General features: G+C 40.2%; 1 protein-coding gene across 4 annotated transcripts in view; it reads left to right on the top strand.

Moving 5' to 3' along the window:
* Window positions 1–23,559, top strand: part of XPNPEP3 (X-prolyl aminopeptidase 3) — a 78,020-nt gene extending 54,461 nt beyond the window's left edge. For all 4 annotated transcript variants that reach the window (XM_086712177.1, XM_086712179.1, XM_086712178.1 and 1 more), the window contains 6 exons: window positions 993–1,055; window positions 2,330–2,443; window positions 8,903–8,988; window positions 16,615–16,795; window positions 17,785–17,905; window positions 19,953–23,559. In XM_086712177.1, the coding sequence (XP_086568303.1) occupies window positions 993–1,055; window positions 2,330–2,443; window positions 8,903–8,988; window positions 16,615–16,795; window positions 17,785–17,905; window positions 19,953–20,119 (732 nt within the window). In that variant the 3' untranslated portion in view covers window positions 20,120–23,559. The remainder of the gene's footprint in view (window positions 1–992; window positions 1,056–2,329; window positions 2,444–8,902; window positions 8,989–16,614; window positions 16,796–17,784; window positions 17,906–19,952) is intronic.
* Window positions 23,560–23,870: the final 311 nt, after the last annotated feature.

Here is a 23,870-nt window from a genome sequence, read left to right as displayed (position 1 = left end):
ACTCTTAGAACATAGCAACTCCAGAGAAATTCGTTTCTAGCTATGGTATCATATAGTCCTATCCCTGTGCATCTGATTTGTTTTTATCCCACAGGCATGGGAAATAGAGCTGATGTTTTCCTTTTTCACACTGGCTGCTAGAAAACTCAGTTATATTTGTGGTCTATCCACAGTTGCTATTGTCATCAGGAAGGTCATTATGGTATACATTACTATTTTGTTGAGCTCCATTCCCCTTAAGGCTTGCTTTTTTTTTTTTTTTAACTCTACCATGAATTTATGCTATCTTGTTGTATTTTGTGCATCCGTGTAAGCTAATCTAAATCTTTTTTGGCATGGGGTATAGTGGTGAATTTTAAGCATATATATTTATAAAAGTAGAAAACACACACATGCACTGTGGCTACTACAGAGAAATAATTTAAGTACTTATACTATATGTGACTCTTAAACTTATAGTATAAGTACTTATACTATATGTGACTCTGAACTTGGGGCAGTTTTGTCCCTCAGGGGATATTTAGCAATACCTTATTGTCACAGTTGGGGAGTGCTGCTGGCATCCTACTTTGAACAGGACAATCCCCCCACCTCCCAACATACAGTTATCTAGTCCAAAATGTCAGCAATAGTGCAGAGGCTGAGAAACCTTGCTGTGGACTGGACCATTCAATCCATTATTTCATATATTTCTGGGCTATTTTGTTACAGAAATGGCAAAATGTGTTCCCGTGTCGCTTATTGTAGCATACAGCGTGTATTCTGAGTGTGATAGTTGGGTGCCCTTTCCACTAAATCTGTCATCAGTCACATAGTCCTAAAAGCAATAGTTTCCTCTTCAGAATCTATATTATCATGCTCACAAAGTCACAACTTCAGGTCAACAAAATTGGGGAGAAGGGTGCTTTTCACCTGAGCTCCAGTATTTTGAATGTTTGAGTAAGCAACAGTTAAAATGAGACTGTTCTTTTCATTCTCCATTCTGTCTGCAGGCTTTCATAGAGACCATGTTCGCCAGCAAAGCTCCTGTGGAGGAAGGCTTTCTCTATGCTAAGGTGAGCTTTAAAAGATTGGGAAGGTTTTGGGGTGCCTGGGTGGCTCAGTCGGTTAAGCGTCCGACTTCAGCTCAGGTCATGATCTCACAGTTCGTGAGTTCCAGCCCTGCGTTCATGCCCTGCGTCAGGCTCTGTGCTGACAGCTTGAAGCTTGGAGACTGCTTCGGATTCTGTCTCTGTCTCTCTGCCCCTCCCCTCCTCGCTCTCTGTCTCTCTGTCTCTCTGTCTCTCTCTCTCAAATATAAAAAATAAAAAATAAAACATTAAAAAAATTTGTTGGAGGCAAAAATATTAAGTAGTTCATTAGCAGATGGCTTCTAGTTGGCTTTCATGGGAGTGACCGGGATATCAGTGGAGAGGACTTGGTTCTTAAACGTCACTGATAATGTATTAGATGTATCTGAAATACTCAGAGCTACAATTAAATGAAGAAAATTGCAAAGTAGAACACATGAAGAAGCAAAGACACGATTGTGTCTCCTCTCACAGGAGGAGAATCTGAGTAGTATTGGAGACAGCTCCATGGATGGGCATGCTCCATCCTAGGACAAAGTGAAATTGGTAGAATTTACCATTTGCCAGGCATCCTTTTTCACTTTTCCAGCACATGTAGGTTGGTAGCTATTTGAAAAGTTGAAATTAGTAATGCAGAAGTGTTGTTAATGCAAGCCGTATTCCAGTGTTTATCTAAATAAGAATAAAAAATAGTGGGGCACCTGGATGGCTCAGTTGGTTAAGCGTCCAACTTCGGCTCTGGTCATGATCTCACAGCTCGTGAGTTCAAATTCCGCGTCGGGTTCTGCTGACAGCTCAGAGCCTGGAGCCTTCTTTGGGTTCTGTGTCTTCTTCTCTCTCTGCCCCTCACCCACTTGCTCTCTCTCTCTCTCTCTCTCTCTCTCTCAAAAATCAACATTTTAAAAAAAGAATAAAAGATAGAAATTTTACTTGACTGTATCTCTGTACTCAGCCTTGATTGTAAGTTTTCTGTGTTCTCTTCTGGACTTAATTTGAAAATCTTAGGAAATTTGGAGCACTCAGAGGAACCAAGCAGACATACTAATAGGGTCAAATAACAGGACTGGAGTGGGGAATAAAAAATAGACTGAAATGGAAGCATAAGAAGTTTGGTTAGATTTGATAACTCGTTTTCCAGAAATGACAGAGAAGTACTTGAATGGAGGGACGGACTGTCGAGGAGAGCCCTGGCTGGCACAGCCCGGAGGAAATCCTGTCTTCAGTCATACTTGTCGTCATGCTTGGCTCTTGTTTTTCAGTTCGAATTTGAATGCCGGGCCCGCGGTGCAGATATCTTAGCCTACCCGCCTGTGGTCGCTGGAGGTAATCGGTCCAACACTTTGCACTATGTGAAGAATAATCAGCTCATCAAGGTACATGAAATGCCCTTCAGTGCCGCTTCCTATGGTGCCACTTACAAACCACTTTATTGTTTATAAAATGATTTTACAGACATTATCTCATTTGATCCTCATGTTAGTACTTTGAGATAGGAGCAACTATTGACATACCTGTTTAATAGATGTGGAAAATAAACTTAAAAAATTAGGCAACTCGTTAGGGCAGAGCCAAGAATTCTACTCTAAAGCCTTTGCTCATCTCTTTCTGAAAGGACTTGTGGCAACAGTGGATCAAGCATATTTTGGGAGCAGACAGATTTTAAGAGTACCTTATTAGCTATGAGGGAACCTACCTTTTATGGTTTTCTCCCCAAGTGACTATACAAGTAAAGATTGTATATACCTTTATTAAGTCCACTTTCAATTTTATTTTATTTTAATTTTCAGTAATTTCAAAAGAATAAATATAGCATACATGTAAAGTATACAGCATATTTTTTAAATGAATACCCATGAACCAATCACTCAGCTCAAGAGCTAGAACATTACCAATACTGTATGTATCTTTATGCTCTGCTATCCTAATGCCTCCCTCCCAGAGGTAACTAATTGGCACCCTAAATTTTTGTTCATCATTCCCTTGATTTTTTTAATGTAGTTGTATCACACATACATGATTTCCCAAACAATATTAGTTAGTTCTACTTGTTTGTGAACTATATAAAAATTATATACTGCTATATGTAGTTTTGGGGAACTTTTTTTCTTATTCATAAGTGTGATAATACAAATTTTTTCCCAAGTATTTGTACCTATTTATACTCCTACTGGTGGTGTGTAATTCTGTTTACCACATCCTCTTATCCTTTGATGCTATCAGACTTCTTAACTTCTGCCATTCTAATTGGTATAAAACAGCATCTCGTTGTGGTCTTAATTTCCATTACCTTAATTACCAGTGGAATTAAGCTTTTTTTTTTCTGTTTTAATCTGTAGCACTGCTATTTTCAACTTGCTGATGTGTTGTTTGGGATATAATAATCTATGTTCATGGATGAAATTGGCTTATTTTTCTCATACTATCTTTTTCTGATTTGTATATCAAATGAGTTAGGTTGTTTTTAATATTATGAAATGATTTAATGTGTTTTTTTTTTTTTAATTGAGTAGAATATCCCTGTAGACCTATTTGGGCCTGATATTTTCCTTTGTAGACTTTTTGAACTACCGATTCAATTTCATTAATATACTAAAGCTTTCTGTTTTATTTTTTAACAAACATTTATTCTTATAAAATGTAACTACTGGTAAAGTACTTAAAACTTAAAGGAAAAGTTTAATATTAATTACAAAATGAACACCCACGTAACCATTGTCCATACTTGGCAAGCTACACCTCTCTAGGCCAATCCAGCCTGCTCCTTTGTTTTGTGAATAAAGTTTTGTTGGAATACAGCCATTCCTGCTTTCTTCCCACAGTGGCAGAGTTGAATAGTTGCATCAGAAACAGTATGGTCCACAAAGTAAAAAATATTTACTACTTAGCCCTTTACAGAAAAAGTTTGTGAATGCCTGAATCAGGACATTACTAGCCTTCCACCCCTAAAAAGCTTTTCCACCATGTGGTTCTTCCCAATGATAATTTCTTCCCTCCCTGATGGGATAACCACCACCCTGATGTTGATGGTCATCAATTCCTTGCTTTTCATTTTATTTTACTACTAATGAATAATAGAGTTTAACGTAGTTTGGTTTTGGTTATATTTGAACTTTATAGATTTCAAATATTATATCTGCATCTTTTTCGTATAACAGTATGTTGTTGCATGCTACTGTGGTTTGTTCTAGTGTGGAACAGCAGTTAAAGTGTGGTCCATGAGGTTAAATATATTTTCATAAGAATACCCAGACATTATGCGTCTCTTTCACTCTCGTTCTCTTCAGCGCACAGAGATGGACCCTAGAGGCTTTATGACATCAACATCATACCAAATTGAAGGCAAAAGCAGATATGAGATTCTAGCTGTTTTTTGTTTTGCTAGACAAAGAGATTTGTAAAAATGTACACTACATTTCTAACTATTTTTATTTAGAAAAATAGTTACTTTTCATTAAAAATGCTGTTTATCTTAAATGTAATAGGTTTATTGTTATTTTTAAATGAATTAATAAATATTATAAAGTTTTCTGTTTTAATTTATTAATATGATAAATATCTATTAGGTGGACATTTCTGTTATTTCCAGGTTTTTACCATTATGAACAATATTCTGTGAACATTCTTGTACGTATTCCTAGTATATGAGTCATCAAGTTTGTCTAAGGACACTTAATTAGTGGAATTGATGGGTCATAGGTATGCATATTTGTAACTTTAGTAGAAAATGCCAGACATTTCCAAAGTGATTATATCAGTTTATACTTCATTTTGCCTGAGACAGTTTGGTAGGTTATAATTTTATACCATTATGTCTAAGTTTTTAAAATTACTCATAGTATTGTCTTACCTTTTAATCTTTTGTAATTACAGTTATGTACCTTTTTACATTCTTGATATATTTTTGCCTCTTCTCATTTTTTTCTAATAAATCTTAGTAGTTTCTTTAAAACATAAACATGCGCCAGCAATTCCATTTATGGGTATTTTTCCAAAAAAATTGAAACGTAGGTCCACAAAATGCCTTGTACAAGAATGAATGTTTTTTTTTTGTTTTGTTTTTTTAACGTTTATTTATTTTTGGGACACAGAGAGACAGAGCATGAACGGGGGAGGGGCAGAGAGAGAGGGAGACACAGAATCAGAAACAGGCTCCAGGCTCTGAGCCATCAGCCCAGAGCCCGACGCGGGGCTCGAACTCACGGACCGCGAGATCGTGACCTGGCTGAAGTCGGACGCTTAACCGACTGTGCCACCCAGGCGCCCCAAGAATGAATGTTTATAGCAAGTTTGCTCCTGATAGACCAGGCGTCTCTTACCAGGATATTAAGTAAGGAAATTGCTATGTGGTGTATTCTTAAAATGAAAAGGAACAAACCACTGTACTACCAACAGATAAATGATCTCAAAGCATTGTGCTGACTGAATAAGTCAGACACAAAAATTAGACGCTCTATGATCCCGTCTGTATGAAGTTCTGAAATAGGCAAAACCACTCTGTATTGATAGAAATCAGATCAGTGGTTGCTTCGGATGGAATATTGACTGGGAAGGCACCTGAGGGAGTGGTTACATGGGTTTTGACAAAACTGACCTAACTCTATATACTTAAAAATCTGTGCATTTTACCGTGTACATCATACCTAGAGAACTTCGACTAAAAAAGGAAATCCCAATAAAAAAAGAGGTTTGTTCAGTTTTGTTACTCTTGTAAAACCAACTTTTCATCATTAATGCTATTTTATCTTTGTTTATTATTTCATTACACTGGCCCCTTGCCTTTATTAATTTCACCCTTCTCCTTTTTGTGTTTATTCTCTTGTTTTTTTCTTGTTCTTAAATTAGATACTGAACTCATTAATTTTCATCCTTCTTTTCTTTATTATAAGTGTTTAAGGATAGATTTTTCACTTTCATTATAGTCCATAAGGTTTGCCTAAGTTGTTAAATGTATATCAAAAACAATAAATAGGGGTGTCTGCGTGGCTCAGTCGGTTAAGTATCTGACTCTTGGTTTCAGCTCAGGTCATGATCTCACGGTTTGTGAGTTCGAGCCCCACGTCAAGGCTCTACTAGTGCAGAGCCTGCTTGGGCTCTGCCTCTCCCCTGCTTGCTCACTCTCTCTCAAAATAAACTTTAAAAAACACACAATAAATATCATGTACTGCTTACAAATAATTATCAAATAAACAACCATGTGTCTACCATCTAGGATGAAAAGAACATTACTAGTCCCCTGGGCAATATCAAGTACATCTTTCTGTCTTCTACCATCTTGACTTTTGTTTTAATCCATTTTATTTTGTTTTCCTGGTTTTACCACCAGTGTGTCTGTTCCTAAACAGTATAGTGTTCATTCCTGAAAAACTGGAGAATAAGCACCAGTGTCGCTGTACAGGGACAGAAAAGTATTGCCATTATTAGATAAATTGGCCTGAGAGAAAAAAAGTTGAGAACTTCTAGGTCATAGTCTTGGCTTTGGTTATCTGAAAGTTTACAAGGGTCCTTTCTGGTGAAGTCAGTGGGCAAGGTCCTCAACAAGCTTTAAGAAATTCAGGGTACTGTGGGGCCTCTGGGAGAGCTCTGGTGTGGACTTGGTAGTAAGCATCTGGAAGAAATGCAGTCCGAGAGCGGGCTGCCCTGTGGTTCTGCCTCTATGCTCACCACAGCTCTCTCCAACCATCAGAAGCAGGTTTGTTTCGATTTACATGCATGTTCACCTTTCCTTTTCACATCTTCGATGGCCCTCCCGGGATCACCTTCCTTCAGCCTGAAGAAAATCCTTTAGATGAAGGTCTGTTGCTGAGAAAATTTTCTGGTTTTGTTTAGCTGAAATATCTTTATTTCATTCTCAATTCTTGATGAAGGCTGTACCAAAGAAACTATCTTCACTTTTCAGTCATCACCTGTAGTATATCATTCCCCTTTCTCCTGACTTTCAGTGTTGCCGAATAAAAACAAACAAACAGGGGCACCTGGGTGGCTCAGTTGGCTAAGCGCCTGACTTGGGCTCAGGTCATGATCTCACAGTTTGTGAGTTCAAGCCCCATGTCGGGTTGTGTGCTGACAGTTCAGAGCCTGGAGCCTGTTGCAGATTCTGTGTCTCCCTCTCTCTCTGCCTCTCCCCTGCTAATGCTGTCTCTGTTTCTCCCTCAAAAATAAATAAACACTTAAAAAAAAAGTTAAAAAACAAACAAACATAATTGTCATTTCCTATGGGGTCTCTCTTTTTGCTTTGGCTACTTTTAAGATTTATTTTTCTTTGGTGTTTCTGGTTTTTCATATGTCTAAGAACAGATTTATTTTTACATATCGTCATTATGGTCCCTTCTTCCTCCGGAATCTGTGCGTTCGTGAAAATCCTCAGACCATGGTGTAGATACCGTCTCTCCTACGCTGTCTCGATCCACTTCTTCCGTGATCTCAGTTAGATGTATGTTAGACCTCTGTCTGGTCTCAGTAAGCTGACTTTCATGTTTATTTTTGCCTTGTCTCTCTCTGTCATGTTCTCAGAGCCTTCGGTATGTCTGTCTTCCATGAAACTAGTTTTTTTCCCCTTTGGTTGTCTTATCTGCTTCTTCAGCCATCCCCTGGGTGATTGACTTCAGCAGTTGTTTTTATTTCCTTTTGGTCCCTTTCAAATCAGAGTTATTGTCAGTTGTCTCTTGTTGCTTATTCGTCTTTGTGATTCCGTACTTTATCCCTTTAAGGCTTTCATAATAACCCTTCCATATCTAATCATTCCCTTATCTGAAGTCTTGGAAGATCTAAATTTGTTGTTCCTGCCGACTCTCCGGCATGGTGACCTACGTCAGGTGCTTGACAACCTTGGCTTGTGAGCTCACATTTGCCTGATGTTATTTTTTAGAAATCATGCCAGCCCAGATTTGGGGGAAATTTCTTCCAAAGGTTGTTTGATTATGCTTTTGCCAGAAGTCAAGTGGATCCTAGTGCCCTGCAACTCTTATATCCCCTATGAGCATCCTACATTAATGCAAAAATGTCCGGCTCATTTTCCCCACTTTGCTGCAAGACCTCAGGGCAACATCTCCTTTTCTATATATACTGTACCACTTACCTTATCACTACTTTCAGCTCTAGTTTCAGTTCTAGGGTGTCTTTTTTCAAGAGAGAAAATGTCTTTAGGACATCTCTTGCATTATGTAATGCCAGCCTTTCATAAAATATATTTTCGATCCAGCATCTAGTTGTTTTCTAACAAGAAACGTATTCTGGCATTTTACCAGAAACAAAAACCACATCTATTCTTCAAAGTTGCTATTATATATATGTACATACATAAATACTCATTAGCCCATTATTCTACTACATGCCATGTTGTGTGCTCATTTATATATGAATAAGATATTCCCTGTCTTCAAGGACATAAATAATTTCAATATAACATGACAAGAAGTAAGGTAAAGATACCCAAAGTTTTTTTTCTTTCCCCACGTGTACTTTGATGGGGAACAAATGGGGAAGAGATATTCTAAAGTTAAATGGTTAAGGGTAATTGTATTTGAATAAGGCCCTGGATACCAACTTACATAGGATTTGTAAAACTAATAATGATAGTAGTAACATTTATGATGATCTAAGCAGTGTGGTTCCAGAGCCTATGTACTACTATGCAGTGGCACCTTTCTTGAGTCAATGTGAATTCATTTGAAAAATTGAGATGCTGTTTCTTGTGAGAACGAACACAGATTAGTCTTCTTTAAGTTAGCTTTTTAAATATATGTATAAAGTGAAAGGCACAGAGAATTTAAATGAGAAGAAATAGCTGACAATCATAAGGTCACCTACTTTGACATATCTCACTTTTGTTGCAGGATGGGGAAATGGTGCTGCTGGATGGAGGTTGTGAGTCTTCTTGCTATGTGAGTGACATAACCCGGACCTGGCCTGTCAATGGCAGGTAGGACTTCTACAGATCCCACTGCTTCTTAGGAGTATGAGTTGGAATATGGGTATATGAGGAATAAAGGACTAAAGAAATATACTCATCCCCTCTAGCTCAGGTTAACTGCCTTTGCAAAGTACCTGATGACTTTCTAAGACTGCTTTATTTATCATATCACTGGATCAGACACCTAGACACACCTAGTTAACATACCCAATTAACATTCACATTTTTAAAAAATAAATTTGAAGAGTGCCTGCCTGGCTCAGTCAGTAGAACATACAACTCTTGGTCTCAGTGTTGCAAGTTTGAGCCCCACACTGGGTGTGGAGATTACTTAAAAATAGAATCTTTAAAAAAAAAATTAAGGGGCACCTGAGTGGCTCAGTGGATTAAGCATCCGACTCTTGATTTTGGCTCAGGTCACAGTCTCACAGTTCATGAGATCAAGCCCTGTGTTGGGCTCTGTGCTGACAGTGCAGAGCCTGCTTGAGAGTCTTGCTTTCTCTCTGTCTATTCCTGCCTCTCCCCGCCTCTCCCCCACTTGCACTCACACCCTCTCAATATAAATAAACATTTTTTTTCATTAAAAAAATTTTTTTATGTCTATCACTGAGAGAGAGAGTGAGGGAGGGGCAGGGAGAGAGGGAGACACAGAATCTGAAGCAGGCTCCAGGCTCCAAGCTGTCAGCACAGAGCCCGACGTGGCACTCAAACTCACAAGCCGTGAGATCAGACCTGAGCTGAAGTCAGACACTTAACCAACTGAGCCCCAGGAGCCACTAAATAAACGTTTTTTTAAAAATAAAAAATTAATTAATTAACTTAAAATTAAATAAATAGACTGGGTGGCTCAGTCTATTGAGTGTCCAACTTTGGCTCAGTCATAATCTCATGGTTCATGAGTTCAAGCCCTACATTGGGCTCACTGCTGTCAGCACAGAGCCTGTTTCAGATCCTCTGTCCACCCTCCCCCCCACCCGCCTCTCCCCTGCTCATACTCTCTCAAAAATAAACATTTAAAAATAAAATAAAGTAAATAAATTTGAAGTTTTTATTTTCTGATTACAAAAGTAATTCCAGTATTCCGTTAAAAAAAAATCACTAGAGGGGCGCCTGGGTGGCGCAGTCGGTTAAGGGTCCGACTTCAGCCAGGTCACAACCTTGCGGTCCGTGAGTTCGAGCCCCGCGTCAGGCTCTGGGCTGATGGCTCAGAGCCTGGAGCCTGTTTCTGATTCTGTGTCTCCCTCTCTCTCTGCCCCTCCCCTGTTCATGCTCTGTCTCTCTCTGTCCCAAAAAAAATAAATAAACGTTGAAAAAAAAATTTTTAAAAAAAAATCACTAGACATGAGAAGAATCAGGAAAAGAATCAAAATAACCATAGTCGAGAAAAATACAGCCAATAAAAGCAGATCTTGAATAACCCTAAAATTTCAATGAGCAGGCAAGAACTTTAAAGCAGCTGTTATAGATATGTTCAAAGAGTTAAAGGAACAAATATAAATATAGTGAGTGAACAGATTGGAGAGTTTCAGTAAGAAATAAGAAACTAAGAAATAAGAACCAAGGATTCTGGGGAGATGGCAACAAAAGCATAATTTTTCTGTCTCTCCAAATTGTCAAATAACAGTAGAGCAACTAGGTAGCAAAACCAAACACTGGGTGATAGGGTATCACTTCAACCTAAAAGTACAAACACTTATGAACACACTCTATACAACGACAAGACCTGGCTGGTATCACTATCTGTGTGGAAGGAAAAAGAAGGAAACAACAGTAGTGGAAGAAGCTGTCTGAAGTGCTTGAGAACAAAGGAACTCCCAAATAACCAATAGCTGTTCACTGGAAAGGATGATGACCAATTCGAGAACAGAAACTGAAATGGGAAAGATTTGTCACTCCAAAGGCCCAAGGAAGTTTGAGGGTGCTGTGCTCCCTTCTCACACTGAGGAGAAACTGCTGGAAGTAGAATCGAAATTGAGCAAGTTAGGGACAAGGGAAAGGAATGAGTGGGAGAGGAATTGAAAGCAAGCTATCATATTGTTTACCACTGCACCAAAACAAGAAAAAGCTCTGTGATGCTAAAAAATCTTTCCTAAATTCTGCCTCATTCAGAAGTTCAGGAAAATTAATTTCACATAAAGTAAGCAATAAAAAAAGTATCTTGGTTAATCTCATACAAAGTTAATAAAAAACAAAGAAATATAAAACAAAAGAGTAAAAGATGATTTTAATTCTGTCCGCCTTGTGTCCTCAAGAACCCAGAAGAAAGAAGGCAAATGAAATATAGAGAGGTTACATAAAAATTCTGTGGTCTCAAATTTTAATTGAAATATCAATATGCGCTCAAGGGCGCCTGGGTGACTCGGTTAAGCTTCCTACTTCAGCTCAGGTCATAAGGTTCGTGATTCAAGCCTCGCATCAGGCTCGCTGCTGTCAGCACAGAACCTGCTTCAGATCCTCTCTCTCTGCACCTCCCCTGCTTGCGCTCTCTTTTATTTTTTTTTATTTATTTTTTTAAAATTTTTTTAACGTTTATTTATTTATTCTTGAGACAGAGAGAGACAGAGCATGAACAGGGGAGGGGCAGAGAGAAAGGGGGACACAGAATCTGAAATGGGCTCCAGGCTCTGAGCTGTCAGCACAGAGCCCGACGCGGGGCTCAAACTCACGGATCGTTAGATCATGACCTGAGCCGAAGTTGGACACTTAACCGACTGAGTCACCCAGGCGCCCCACGCTCTTTTAAATATAAACATTTAAAAAATTACATGAAGTGAATGAAAAATAGGGAATTAAAATTATTACCGTTTTGCAACACCCATTAATGTATAGATATAAGTACGAAGGATCAGTGGCTGCTAAGATCACAAAAAGATAATCATATATTATGTGCCTCCTACAATTTTGCCAAGTACTACATATAGCCAGTCTTACCAAAGAGACTGAACCTGAGTCTGATTCATTCTTGGGGTCCAACTGCCAATTTGTAACAAATAAAAAAGACAAAGGAATATGTTGAACTGCGCTAAGAGGATATGTATGTTAGCTCGAGTTGCCGTAACAAAATACAACAGACTTAGTGGCTTAGACAACAAAAATTTATTTCTCACAGTTCTGAAAGCTGGGAAGTCCAAGATCAAGGTGCTAGCAAGGTAGGTTTCCTCCTGAGGCCTCTTCTCCTGACTTGTAAGCAGCCGCCATCTTGCTGTATGCTCACATGACCTCTTTTACACAAAGAGAGAAAGCAAGAGAAAGCAAGGTCTGTGGTGTCTCTTCTTTTTTTTCAACGTTTATTTATTTTTGGGACAGAGAGAGACAGCATGAACGGGGGAGGGGCAGAGAGAGAGGGAGACACAGAATCGGAAACAGGCTCCAGGCTCTGAGCCATCAGCCCAGAGCCCGACGCGGGGCTCAAACTCACAGACCGCGAGATCGTGACCTGGCTGAAGTCGGACGCTTAACCGACTACGCCACCCAGGCGCCCCTGTGGTGTCTCTTCTTATAAGAACACTAATTCTGTCAGAGCAGGGCCCCGCTTTTATGACTTCATGTTACCTTAGTTACTTCCTTTAGAGGCCTAATCTCCAAATACAGCCATACTAATGGGTAGGGCTTCAACATAAGAAGTTTGGAGAAACACAGGCATTCATTCTGTGAATACAATTAGCAAAATTCAGACTGTGACAAACCCTGTATTTCAAACAGCCTGGATTCTTTAACACATAATTTACGAGGGAATAAAAAAGGCTAGAAAAAAGAACCTGTTGGGGTGCCTGTGTGGCTCAGTCGGTTAAGCGTCCGACTTTGGCTCAGGTCGTGATTTCACAGTTTGTGAGTTTGAACTCCACATTGGACTCTGTGCTGGCAGCTCAGAGCTTGGAGCCTGCTTCGGATTCTGTGACTCCCTCTCTCTCTATCCCTCCCCTGCTCACACTCTGTCTCCCTCTGTCTCTCAAAAAATAAATAAACATTAAAAAAAGAGAAAGGAACCTGTTGACTAAAAGAGATTCAAGAGACAAATCAAATTTATTTTAAATAAGCAGGAAGATAATTATCCTGGGATGCACATTTGGGTTATAAAATAGTTTTTTAAATACAAGGAATGGAAAGTGACTGTTAACGGATACAAGAAGGGGGAGGGGGCATGGAAATGCTCTGGAATTAGATAGTGATGATGGTTGCACAACTTTGTGAAAATGCTAAAAACCACGGAACTGTAAACTTTTTAAAGTGGGTGAATTTTATGATCTAGAAACTATATCAGTAAAAATGATAAACATGTACATGCAAATGAAAAACTACAAGGAATGATAACTGGGAAAGTTAGTAATTGTTACATGCTGGGAGAATTGTAATAGTTATGAGGCACATAGAAGGGACTTCTGTGACAGTTGGCCAAGTTCCACCTTTTATCTGACTGGTCAACCTTACACTAATTTCTTAAGGTATTTATATTTGGTTTGTTTGGCTTTCTGTGCCTCTGTTCTGTTTACAATAAAAAGATTTTTTTCAAAAACTAAATACAGGGCGCCTGGGTGGCGCAGTCGGTTAAGCGTCCGACTTCAGCCAGGTCACGATCTCGCGGTCCGTGAGTTCGAGCCCCGCGGTCCGTGAGTTCGAGCCCCGCGTCGGGCTCTGGGCTGATGGCTCAGAGCCTGGAGCCTGTTTCCGATTCTGTGTCTCCCTCTCTCTCTGACCCTCCCCCGTTCATGCTCTGTCTCTCTCTGTCCCAAAAATAAATAAACGTTGAAAAAAAAAATTAAAAAAAAAAAAAAACTAAATAAATTCTAAAGCCGAAAAGTACAATAGCTGAAATGGATAATTCACTAGGTGGACTTTACAGTCCAATTGGAGGCAGAAGTCAAGTGAACCTGAAGAGAGATAGAAATTATCCAGTCTGAAGAACAGAAATAAACTGTAGAAGAATGAACAAAACCTCAGAGACCTATGAGATATTTTCAAGCCATCTAACATACATCTAATTAGAGCCCCAGAAATTGAAGAGCGAATGCGTCAGAAAAAACCTTTGAAGAAATCATGGCCCAAATCTTCCCAAGTGTGGTGAAAGATAACAACTTATAGATGTGAATTACATTATTGACCACCTTGATTATATTGACATTTGTCCAACTTGTACAGCTCAGATTTATGCATTTTGGTGTATATAAAATTTACACTAAAAATAGAACTATTAATGGGGCACCTGGGTGGCTCAGTCCAACTCTTGATTTCGACTCAGGTCGTGATCTCACTGTTTGTGGGTTCCAGGCCTATGTCAGGCTCTGTGCTGGCAGTGTGAACCCTGCTTGAGATTCTCTCTCTCTCTCTCTCTCTCTCTCTCTCTCTCTCTCTCTCTCTCTCCCTCTCTCTCCTCCTCCCCTGCTTGTTCTGTCTTTTTCAAAATAAATAAACTTTTAAAAAAAGAACTATTAAGGGGCACCTGGTGGCTCAGTTTGTTAAGCATCTGACTCTTGGTTTTGTTTGGCTCCAGTCATGATCTCGGGGTTCGTGAGTTCAAGCCCTGTGTCAATTAGAGCCTCCTTTGGATTCTCTCTCTTTACCCCTCCCTACTTGTACGTGGGTGCATCCTTCACGCTTTCTCTCTCTCTCTCTCAAAAATAAGCAAAATAAATAAATAAGAACTATTAAAAACTCTTTAGAAATACTGTGGGGGTTGGAGTGTGGGCAGCCTCATAGTGACACAAATACAACATGTTGCTCATGGCCAAACTTGGATTTGGTATGTAGATGTTCATTATACTCATTATATTATTGTATTTAACCATTCTTATTAGGGGACATTTAAAGTTTATTACAGTGAACATTTTTATATACTCAGCTTTCTTTGAATTTCAAATATTTTCTCTTTTTTTTCAATATATGAAATTTATTGTCAAATTGGTTTCCATACAACACCCAGTTCTCATCCCAAAAGGTGCCCTCCTCAATACCCATCACTCACCCTCCCCTCCCTCCCACCCCCCATCCACCCTCAGTTTGTTCTCAGTTTTTAAGAGTCTCTTATGCTTTGGCTCTCTCCCACTCTAACCTCTTTTTTTTTTTTTTTTCCTTTCCCTCCCCCATGGGTTTCTGTTAAGTTTCTCAGGATCCACATAAGAGTGAAACCATATGGTATATGTCTTTCTCTGTATGGCTTATTTCACTTAGCATAACACTCTCCAGTTCCATCCACGTTGCTACAAAGGGCCATATTTCATTCTTTCTCATTGCCACGTAGTACTCCATTGTGCATATAAACTACAATTGCTTTATCCATTCATCAGTTGATGGACATTTAGGCTCTTTCCATAATGTGGCTATTGTTGAGAATGCTGCTATAAACATTGGGGTACAAGTGCCCCTATGCATCAGTACTCCTGTATCCCTTGGGTAAATTCCTAGCAGTGCTACTGCTGGGTCATAGGGTAGGTCTATTTTTAATTTTTTGAGGAACCTCCACACTGTTTTCCAGAGTGGCTGCACCAATTTGCATTCCCACCAACAGTGCAAGAGGGTTGCCGTTTCTCCACATCCTCCCCAGCATCTATAGTCTCCTGATTTGTTCATTTTGGCCACTCTGACTGGTGTGAGGTGATACCTGAGTGTGGGTTTGATTTGTATTTCCCTGATGAGGAGCGACATTGAGCATCTTTTCATGTGCCTGTTGGCCATCCGGATGTCTTCTTTAGAGAAGTGTCTATTCATGTTTTCTGTCCATTTCTTCACTGGGTTATTTGTTTTTCGTCAAATATTTTCTTAGGATGGATTCTTAGCACAGAATTATAAGCTCAAATTTTGTGAATATTTTTATTAAAACCTTTGACTTAATTGGCTATACTAATTTACACTCCCCATCAGCAGTGTAGAAAATACATATCATACACCGCACCAGCTTAATTTTTTCTTGTTTTTCTCCATGATTGCTAAAGAAATTGTTATTCTAAGGATACCTAGTAGCCAGAGTATCTACTAGTTTATCTCATGACATAGGCTTTACCTACAAGAAGTGGATTCCTAGGCTTTGTTTTCTTTTGCTTTTTCAATGTTCATTTATTTTGAGAGAGAGAGAGAGCACATGGTGAGAGTGGGGGAGAAGCAGAGAAAGAGGGAGAGAGAGAATCCTAAGCAGGTTCCACACCAACAGCACATATGCCCAACCTGGGGCTCGAACTCAGGAACTGTGAGATCATGACCTGAGCCAAAACCAAGAGTCAGAGATGCTTAGCCAACTGAGCCACCGAAGCACCCTTTGTGTGTGTGTGTGTGTGTGTGTGTGTGTGTGTGTGTGTGTGTGTAAAGTGGTAAAAAAAAAAAAAAATGGAAAGGATCAAGTTGAGGTTGGTCTGACCCTCCAGATGCATTCATGGCTGACTTTATCTGCTAGCCTCACCTCATGTATATCTGCTGATCGTTTGCAGGAGAGGCTGTTGCTGCCCCAGCTTGAAGAGTTATTGTTCTTCCTATTGAGTGTCTAGGTCACAATTAAGGTCCTGTCAGTACTGATATATTGATACTGATTAGGTATCAACAATGCCCCATCATCAGCACCTTGGAGTTTTTCCTAATCAGACTTGGAAGCAGACTTCCTGCAATATCAGATTATTCCAAATGTGAGTTCTTTGGTTTTCCTGTCCCCAGATTCACAGCACCTCAGGCAGAACTCTATGAAGCTGTTCTAGAGATTCAGAGAGATTGTCTGACGCTCTGCTCCCCTGGGACAAGCTTGGAGAACATCTACAGCTTGATGCTGACACTGATAGCCCAGAAGCTTAAGGAGTTGGGGATTGTGAAGAACATTAAGGAAAATAATGCCTTCAAGGTATGGCCCCTCTTCTGACCTCGGCTCTCAAGAACACCTGATGTGCTGCTGGGTTTCAGCCTCTAGAAAACTAATTAGATTTAAAAATGGTCTTTGTGATTCTTCATCTAGAAGAGGTTTAGATTGAACATGGATTAAAACAAAAGGAGTCAGTACTTATTTCTTCCAGAAGATGGCAGCACATTCTAGATCATTGCATCCTGTGTTGCATTGCATCCTGTGTAGCTCAGTGGGCAGAAAATATAAAATGAAGGCTGATGCAGACAGAATGGAAAAGGACACAAAAAGGATAAAAGGTTAACTCTCAATCCTTTTGTGGTGATTTTGAAAAGTAGAAATCATGGGGGAGGGTGTTTGTTGCTTCAGTGACATTGGTGAAACTAACAATATCCCCAAGGGCCACGTCTTTGGTGAATTTCATCTGTAGCCAAAATGTAATGATATTCAGTAAAAATGTAAAACCTTAGCTGTAAATTAAGATGCCAGGTGGCCACACCAAACAGACCATTAAGGCATCTCATCTCCAAGTTTAGGCTGCCAGGATTTCTTTTATCAACAGGAAAGACGCAATAAATTCCTCCTGCTGCTGCAGCCAACAAATCTAATTAACAGATAGGAATATCCAAGCCGGTAAATGCCTAATAATTACTGTGTTAATTTAATGTCTTGTGCCTACTCCACAAGTTGCTGTGAGATAGTCAGTCTCCAGAGCAGGCTTTCTGAGAGGGACTTGTGAACATTGAAAAGAGAACTATTCTAACATAATCATCCTCCCTCCACCCTGAAAAGAGTTTCATTTACTGTAGTCATTGCTGGGGTAAGAGGTAGCAGTTTATCGGGTCTCTTAGGCATTAGCCAGAGGATAGGTTAAACCTAAGTGGCAGAACCAGGGGGGAGGTATTAACACGTATCTCACTGATCGATACATGCCCAACTTTCCCCTTAAGGGGTCATTGCCCTAATAACACTGTGGTGATTATCTTTTCCAGACTGCTCGAAAATACTGCCCTCATCACGTTGGCCATTACCTCGGGATGGATGTCCACGACACCCCTGACATGCCCCGTTCCCTCCCTCTACAGCCTGGTATGGTAATCACAGTAGAGCCAGGTAAGGGCAGGTGCAGGCCCTGATCCCGTGGGACACATGACACTATCAGGTAGAAAGGTAAATGTTGCTTAGTTTTACCTGAACCAACATAATTAAATTAGGAGAGACAGGAAAATGGATCTCTTCAGTGTAGAAGGGAATTTTATTTTAGATTTTCCTTGAGCTTTCCTATTTAACATCACACAATTTGTTTCATTTGACTTCTCCAGTAAACAACAGATGGAGACTGCTTTCTATAAGTAGATATTAAGAAATAAATCTTTTTTTAAACCCTGCCTTTCCCGGGGCCAATTTCTACTCGTCTCCTGTTTAGTGGTGGGATGCTCACGCCTCTGAAGCCACAGGTGCTTTCCTTCAGAGAGCTACTCTGCTTCTTGGTGTCCAGGTCCTTTCTCCCAAGTTTGACAGGAAGCTGGCAATCTAATGGCTCCCCGGCTTGAACGATCCTGGGCAGTGGACAGAATTCCACAGAAAAGTGGTGGTCACAGTGGAGTGTAAGGACTGATGTTACAAGAGGGATTTTTGGTTTTGTTTTTTTGTTTTTAATTTTTAGAGAGAGAGTGAGGGGGAGAGAGAGAGAGAGAGAGAGAGAGCCTTAAGCAGGCTCCATGTTCAGCTCAGAGCCCATGGGGCTTGATCCCACAAGTCTGGGATCATGACCTGAGTCAAAAAAAAGAGTCAGATGCTCAACCGACTGAGTCACCCAGGCACCCCAAGAGTGATTTAAAAAAATTTGTTGTTGTTGTTTGAGAAGGTGGGGGGAGCAGAGAAAGAAGGGGACAGAGGATCCGAAGCGGGCTCTGTGCAGAAAGCGGAGAGCCCATTGCAGGGCTTGAACCCACGAACCATGAAATCATGACCTGAGCTGAAGACAGACACTTAACTGACTGAGCCTCCCCGACGCCCCCCCCAAAAAATTTTTAATGTTTATTTATTTTCGAGCGATACAGAGTATGAGCAGGGGAGGGGCAAAGAGAACTGGAGACACAGAATATGAAACAGGTTTCAGGCTCTGAGCTGTCAGCACAGAGCCCGATACAGGGCTCAAACTCATGAGCCGTGAAATCTTGACCTGAGCCGAAGTCAGACACTTAATCAACCAGCTGAGCCACCCAGGTGCCCCCCAAGAGTGATTTTTAAATAATGATGCTGTTTTTGTCAAGAAAACGTATTTCAACAATAGATTTCAAGTGTTTTCATCTCTAAAGTATATAAATTATGTTGGGACCCGACTTTATAGTACCCAGTCACATGTTGCTATTATGTATGCCTTATGTATTATTCAGTATAGTCTGGTTGGTACATGGGTGCTTCCTTAGACTTTGAATACATTTTCCTTCGCTGATCTTTTTCTTTTTATCCCAGGGCAGCATCTGTGAGTATAGTGGAGGAAGTTTCCAGTTTCTTAAATATGAAAAGACCTGTTCTTATCTTACTTCATGATTAGAAAGGGGACTCTTAGAATTGTCCAAATGTCTGTTAAAGTCTTCCTGTTTCTCTCTTACTCTCCATTGTGTACATCAGTTATATTTACGGCTTATTGGAAAGAGCTTACTTGAGTTTTTCTAGTTTATGGTTGTTCAGGCTAATAATCTCAAAATAAGTGTTTTTCATATATTTTAAAATACTTTATGTCCTTATTTTAGCAAAGTTCCCTTTTCCCATGGAATGACTCGGGAGGGAAAGAATGCATTTATATAATCTATTGGTTTCTGGCATATATTGACATACTCAAAAGTAACTTTAGTGGCCTGCTTGAACCACTAGAATATGACAGAATCATGATCACTATTATCACAGTCACGTGGTGCCTGTAGTCTGGTTCACAAAACTAGAGTAATAGTTCTAGCAATGATAGCCAACATTTATTGACCATTATGTGCCACACACTTTTATGTGTATTATCTCATTTAATATCCAAAATTCTAGGTAGATACTGTTAGGATCCCAGTTCTGCAGATGAATTGTAACACAGAGAGGTTAACTTATCCCAAATCATCCACTTACTGCCATTTATGAACAGCACATTCTTTTTTCTACTTTTCAGGCATTTATATTCCAGAGGATGACAGAGATGCCCCAGAGAAGTTTCGTGGTCTTGGTGTACGGATTGAAGATGATGTAGTGGTGACTCAGGACTCACCTCTCATCCTTTCTGCAGATTGTCCCAAAGAAATGAATGACATAGAACAGATATGCAGCAGGGCCTCTTGACCCTCACTGCAGCCCACGTGCAGCTCAGGTTCAAACGGGGTGTTTGTTCGCATCTGTGCGCATGTCCTGAGTGTGTGTGTCTCTGTGTGCACATTTATACACGTGTTCTGTTTGGGAGTGTGGCAACTGTATGTATGTAATTGTGTGTGATCTTTCTTTGTTGTAAGTATCTAGAAGTCTGGAAAATTGAATTTTTGAACTGGATGTTACTACAACTTCAGTAACATGAACTCTGTACAGTTAATGACCAAGGCAGTTTGAATTTTTAAATGTAAAGAAAAATCGTGGTTACATATCTCCATGCATTCCAGTTAACACAATTAAATATACAGAAACTTTTCTCCTTCTCTCCAGGTCTTTCCCTTTCTGCACTTTGGCTAAGATCTACCTAATGTCATAAGATGTTTATGATGCTTGTATTTTGAGCTAACCACCAGTGTCTCTGCCTATACTAAAAACCACCTGTCAGTGATTGTGGGTGGCTAGTACATACCTTCCATAACTCCTGTCCATTTTTTCCAGATCCTACGTCTCTACTGGAGCCATATGAGCCCTTGTGGGCACTGGTGTCCTGCAGTCCCACCATTCAGCTCTAATCCAGATTCTAGCAACACTAACTATTAAATCAGTTTTGAGTTATTCTTGCTATTTGGCTGCCTGTGGCCTGGAAAATGCTTAGACTCTTGATAAGGGAAGAGATGGAAGAGAAAGAAAAGCATATATGTGTCTTCTGTAGATCTAGACCTCTGTCCATCTGTTCTCAGGCTGAAGATGATTCCTATCCCAGGCATCCATGCTTTCTTGATAGATTCTTAGTGCACTGACCCTTATGGCACACCCTAGAAGCTGCCACCCCGGGGAAAAGGTAGATCCTCTCCTTAACCCTCTTGAAGTCGGAGGAATGGCACCCACGTTTCAGAGAGATGCTCCTGTTACAATTCTGTAGTTTCCTCTAGTGCAAAATACGGAACTCACCAAGAGTTCACCAAGAACATCCTGTGATCCTTTCATTTCTCTAATATTAGCCCTGGAAGGGCAGTAGGAAGGAGTCATATTTCCCTCAACACAGCACTGGCTGCAGTCATACAAGAAACTCAGTTTGCAGAATGAATAGGGCTAGATTGTCACAGGTGGTTTATTTGGGAGCTTTTGTCCTAGAACTAGTGTGTTCACCTCCTTTAAACCTGGACATGGCCCAAGATGTACAGAACCTGCTGGTCGTTAGAGCGTAAAGTCAAGGGATTTTACGAAAGAAACAGGCGAGGGGATTAACACTTGGTGTTAGATATTTGCCCGTCTTACCAGGAAAACCCAAGGTACACAGCCAAAAGCAGACACACGGCATCATCAGGGGACAAAGATCATGTTATAAATCAGTGATACACACGGTGTCCTGCCAGTGCTCACCCTCGAATGCTTGGCTCTGCTAAGCAGCTGTGGGAACGGATGGCCACACAGCCGGAGTCTCGTCCCCGGGCCTGTCCTCCCCGCCTCCCTCTAACTTCTCAGCCCTATGCTACTTTCTAAAAGAAGGGGACTGAAAATAAATCCACAACTTCTCACCCTCTGGGCTTCTGTGGCCCCAACAACCCTTTCCTTGGATTGAGTTTCCTTTGTTCATTTACAATACTGAAATAAGGAATTTCCTTTTCTGGCTATAAATCGTTTTCAGTAGTCTTCAACTTTCTAAGTAAAAGCCCAGTGACTTTTATGTATAGCGTCATACCTGGACATGAAACAGACTTCTGGTTAGAACCTAGTCAAGTTCTGCAGCTGTCGCGAGCCACAGAATGGCTGTTGCAGAATTCTTCTGGTGATTTTTAGTCCCTGGCCCAAGTATATTGTCCTTTGAGTCCCAGATTAACTTCAGTAGCTAAGCATCGGATCAGACTATCAGCACCATCAAGAGCTGGCCTAGTGTTTCTGGGCCGCCTGATATATTCGGGATTTGTTAAGCAGATAGTGGTGCACAGTGCAAGAATCTCACGCATTCTTAGCCACACCACAGACATGCCCCACATTTCCTCCATGTCGAAGTCTCATACACCAGCCTCTCCGAATGAAAACCTTAATTCTCAGAAATCCTTCAAATGTTACACTAGGATTTTTCTCCCTCAGTTGTAGAGAGACGGTTGGGTCATTGATGATGCATACCATCTAAATGAAGGAAGCACTTCCAGATAGGCTCTGCCACATCCGTTTGTGTGTTTGTCTCAGGAATTGCTGTTTTTCTTCATACTCAACAAACAGACTGTTTATTTAAAACACAGGAGTAGAAATACTGGAGTAGAAACCCTCCTCTTCCCATAGTCCTCATATCCAAATTAGGAAGGTACTCCTCATGAGATGACTTGAAGTTCTCTTTGTGTCTTCTTTTAAAACTTGGTTATTTTTTCACTAAGCTTTGTAACAAGGTCAGAAAGGGAAAAATCCTACCATAGACATTATATCTTAATTTGAGATAAAGATTCATAAAATAAGAAAACCCAAGATAAAGACATTGTAACTCATTAAAATAGGAAAATTGAGCTGTTATATTTTTCAAAGCTTAGATAACCAACACCCTCCTTTAGCTTTCTTGATAATACAAAGATTACAGATCTGATGCAGGAGTGCTGGCTCCCCTTCCCCCATGTCTGTGTGAGAGATCACAAGTAAGGCATGGGGACTGCCCACCAGGTCAGCGGTGACCTCAGAGTCCTTTGGAACACTGTGTTTCCAATAACCGCTACCAATAAAACAAAGTTGGGATCTGAGTCAGAACCTATCTGCCACCCCTCAGTTGGCATATGATCAACAATAATGTAGTGTGTGTGTGTGTGTGTGTGTGTGTGTGTGTGTGTGTGTGTTAGAAAATAAGTGAGGACCCAGGCTGGTGGCAGCATAAAGGAGCCTCTTGGAAGAGGTTTTTATGATGTTAATTTTTTTTTTTTTTTTTTTTTTTAAATTTTAGTTTCCTGAAGTGGGAATCTGTCACCTAAAACTTAAGCTGATAGGGTTACATTTTTAAGCCTGGGAAAATATACTTCAAGCTGAAGTGTTTAATGTTCCTAATATAATGAGAAAGTGAATGCATCATTAATGCTAATGTTTAATGAGAGCAGAATTCCGTTGTCACAAAGCATGTGGGTCCTCCTGACTGTTCTTAACCTCTGCCTAAGTGTCACTGAGGAACTTGGCGTGAGCATCAGTATTGCTCAGATCAGGGGTCCCCACTGAAATCAAGGCCTTACAGGGTGTGCTCAATGAGGATCTGAGAGAGCTGCAGGCTTTGTTAGCATTTCTTAATGCTTTGTATGACTTTTGTGCAATTATACAAGTTCAGTTTGAACAGAACGCTGTTACTTTTAAGGCTCTATCCACTGAAAATAGGTATGTCATTTCCCAACAAGGGAAAAGCATTTATTACTATCATTTTAAAAATAAACCATATAACAGTGTGTGGCGTGTATGTGTTATTTTCACATCTAGAATTTACAGCTTTAAATGTGAGAACGTTTTGTTTTACAAAATGTCTTATAAAGAGGCACACCTGGCTGGCTCAGTCAGTAGAGTGTGCGACTCTTGATCTCAGGGCTGTGAGTTCAAGCCCCACATTGGGCGTAGAGATTACTTAAATAAATACATATTTAAAAATATATAATTTAGGGACACCTGGGTTCAATCAGTTACATGTCCAACTCTTGATTTTGGCTCATGTCATTACCTCATAGTCGTAAGATCAAGCCCCACATTGGGCATCTGGCCCCTG

Source organism: Puma concolor, chromosome B4 (assembly GCF_028749965.1).
Source record: "Puma concolor isolate L17-30 chromosome B4, mPumCon1.1.hap2, whole genome shotgun sequence".
Taxonomy (NCBI): domain Eukaryota; kingdom Metazoa; phylum Chordata; class Mammalia; order Carnivora; family Felidae; genus Puma; species Puma concolor.
Note: the sequence above shows the minus strand (reverse complement) of the source record. Positions and strands in the feature narration are given on the sequence as shown.